The sequence below is a fragment of the Nuphar pumila genome, chromosome 5 (genome assembly GCF_984573655.1).
Source record: "Nuphar pumila chromosome 5, dmNupPumi1.hap1.1, whole genome shotgun sequence".
In the NCBI taxonomy this organism is placed as follows: domain Eukaryota; kingdom Viridiplantae; phylum Streptophyta; class Magnoliopsida; order Nymphaeales; family Nymphaeaceae; genus Nuphar; species Nuphar pumila.
This window is the reverse complement of record NC_143253.1, coordinates 14278571-14281256: the sequence shown is the minus strand read 5'-3', so window position 1 is coordinate 14281256 and position 2686 is coordinate 14278571. Positions and strand designations below refer to the sequence as shown.

Here is a 2686-nt window from a genome sequence, read left to right as displayed (position 1 = left end):
TAAAAAGAATTAAAGAGCTATATTATCAATTTTTTTTATTAAATAACTGTAATTAAAGGCAAACCAGTTAACAGGGGTATTTTTGAATAACTGAAGATAAAAAATACGCTTTAAGTATGAATATGATTTATCAGAAAAAGTATAAGAATGCTTTTCTAAAAAAACCAACAAAAAAAGATGCACCCCCTCTCCCTTCCTCCCCTACATCTCCAACTCTGTCGAACCTCTCATGCTGTGTTGCGTGGCTCCTTTCTTAACCTCTTTGATTTGGTGTGGATTGGTGGACATGGAGATCCTTCCCCGGGCCATGATTCCACCGTTCCTCTGATGGGTTAGTTTCAAGCCCTTTCCTATGAAAGAGGCCCTTTTTCTTTTTATGACAAAAGCGGCCCTGTTTCATGGCTTCTTTCGTGGGGGAGGTGAAACAAACATCTCCATAGGAATTATATGGTGGGACCCACTTTAATAATAACAAATACCCTATGAGTATCCCCTTTGAAGGGAAAGTGGTTTTCCTTTGGTGGAGAGTGGATCAGGTGCAAGGTAAACTGCACCTAGGAACTATCAAAAGCTTCTTGTTTTACTGGACCCATCTAGGTGGGGACATAGTGATTTATGAAAATCTAGCGATAATATCGTGAGAAATTGCCTAAAAGTTTAAAACGATAATTTCTCGTGAGATTTATGAAAAAAATATAAATACCGCTATTTAAACACGATATTTATGTTTTAAACAACTATTTATCATAAAAAAACATGTGTTTTTATTTTTAAATAATTTCAGTATCTTTTTAATCAGAAAGGTATACCCTACGACAAGTTGTGCTGTTTTTGCACAATCTAGCTGTGATATATATTTTTATATAATTTCTATAAATTTTTAAATATAAAAGGTATACCGTACCCTGGCGGTAAGGCTTTGTTCCTACCCTTTTAGAGGTGGGGGGTTCAAATCCTGCCCCTTGAAAAATGTAAAACAATATATCTTTTGGAATTCGGTCAGGCTCGACTCGAGCTCAGAGCTGAGCAAGCTTGGACAGTGTTGTTCAAGCTTGCCTCCAAGTTCGAGCAATGGTATTTCTGGCCTAGCCGAGCTTGAACAGCCCAAGCTTGGCTTAAGCTTGACTGGTGTGTACCCCTTGTGCTATGTACACAAGAGTATCTTGGTAAATTAGAGAACTTTCCTCTCTCTCTCTCTCTCTCATGCATGTGCACTTGGCTATGTTATAATTACCTCGCAGGCATTAAGAAAAGCTGGTGTCTATGGTTGTTAAAAGGGTTCTTAGTGAAGTAATTAAACAATATTCCATTGAAAATAGCCAAACACCCAGTTGGAATACAAGGCCACGTCGTAGAAGATGTTAAGCAGCTGGTAGATTGATTTGGAATCCAATGAAGTTCGAATGGTTGGAATCTATGGTGAAGGTGGTATTGGAAAAACAACTATAATTGCTAAGGCTGTCTATAATGAGTTAGTTCACATGTTTGAAGGCTGCTGCTTTATTTTTGACATAAGGGAACAGTCCAGCCAACCCAACGGACTTGCCTCTCTACAAACCCAGCTTATTAAAGATGTTTTGAAATGTTAAGAGGTGCCCGTACGTCATGTTGATGAAGGAATTGGTGTGATCAAGGAGAGGGTTGGCCGTAAAAGAATTCTACTTGTTCTTGATGACATCGATGACAATGACCAGCTTGATGCTGGCCAGCCAGAAGAAGCAGAATCATTATAACAACAAGAGACAAGCGGGTGTTAATTCAGCATAAACTAAAAGAACACGAAATGTATAAGCCGAAAGAACTGGACCCTATTCAATCACTCGGGTTATTTAGTCTTCATGCTTTTGTAAAGGAGAACCATCTGCAAGGTTCGCTTAAGTTATCTGAGGAAGTTGTTGAAGTTGCAGGTGGGCTGCCGGTGGCCCTTGAAATATTTGGTCCACTTTTTTATAGACTAAGTGATACAAGGAAATGGGAGGAAATGCTGAAAAAGTTGCAGCAAAATCAACACAAGAAAATTCACAAGAAACTAAGAATACGTTATGATCTACTTGATAGAGATGAACGGTGCATATTCTTGGGCATTGCATGTTTTCTTGTTGGAAGGGACAAAGAAGGTACAATTTATATGTGGGAAGATTGTGGGTATTACCCTAATATAGCACTTTATGTTCTCCAGCACAAGTCTCTGCTTAAAATTGATGAATCTGGCATGGATGCATGGTCAGATTCGAGATATGGGAAGAGCAATTGTCAAGGAAGAAAGCATTTCAGACCCTGGACAGCGCAGCAGGTTATGGGATGAAGATGACATACGTAAAGTGTTGCAGGATCAGGAGGTAAGATCTAACTGCGTTGCTTTGGAGAGAAAATGAGACCAGAGACGGAGGGCAGATCAGGTGCAATGTGATTGATTAGCTGTGGTGCACCTGGTTACCCACCATCTTTGGTTGGGCCCACAGTAATCCAAAGATGGTGGGTGATTAGGTGCAGCAGCACACTTGCAGTGTGCAATCACATTGCACCTGACCATCCTATCAGAGGCGCCAGGGAGCACCTTGGATGCCATTCATTCAAAATAAACGTCAATCATAAGAGGCATATGAACAGTTTATTGTAAGCCATCCGTTTTAAACCCTTTCCGATGTTGTTCATCTTGAGCATCAACGGCATAAAAAAAAAGGGG

At 39.9% G+C, this 2686-nt stretch overlaps 1 protein-coding gene across 1 annotated transcript; it reads left to right on the top strand.

The window, feature by feature from the left end:
- The first annotated feature begins 1783 nt into the window (after positions 1 to 1783).
- LOC149836871 (disease resistance protein L6-like) lies at positions 1784 to 2305 on the top strand. Its single transcript, XM_090007925.1, has one exon. It carries the CDS (start codon positions 1784 to 1786, stop codon positions 2303 to 2305), a length of 522 nt encoding a protein of 173 aa, XP_089864051.1.
- The last annotated feature ends 381 nt before the right edge of the window (positions 2306 to 2686 follow it).

Coding starts and splice junctions, on each gene's coding strand:
- LOC149836871 (XM_090007925.1), top strand. CDS start 1,784: ATGTATAAGCCGAAAGAACTGGACCCTATTCAATCACTCGGGTTATTT.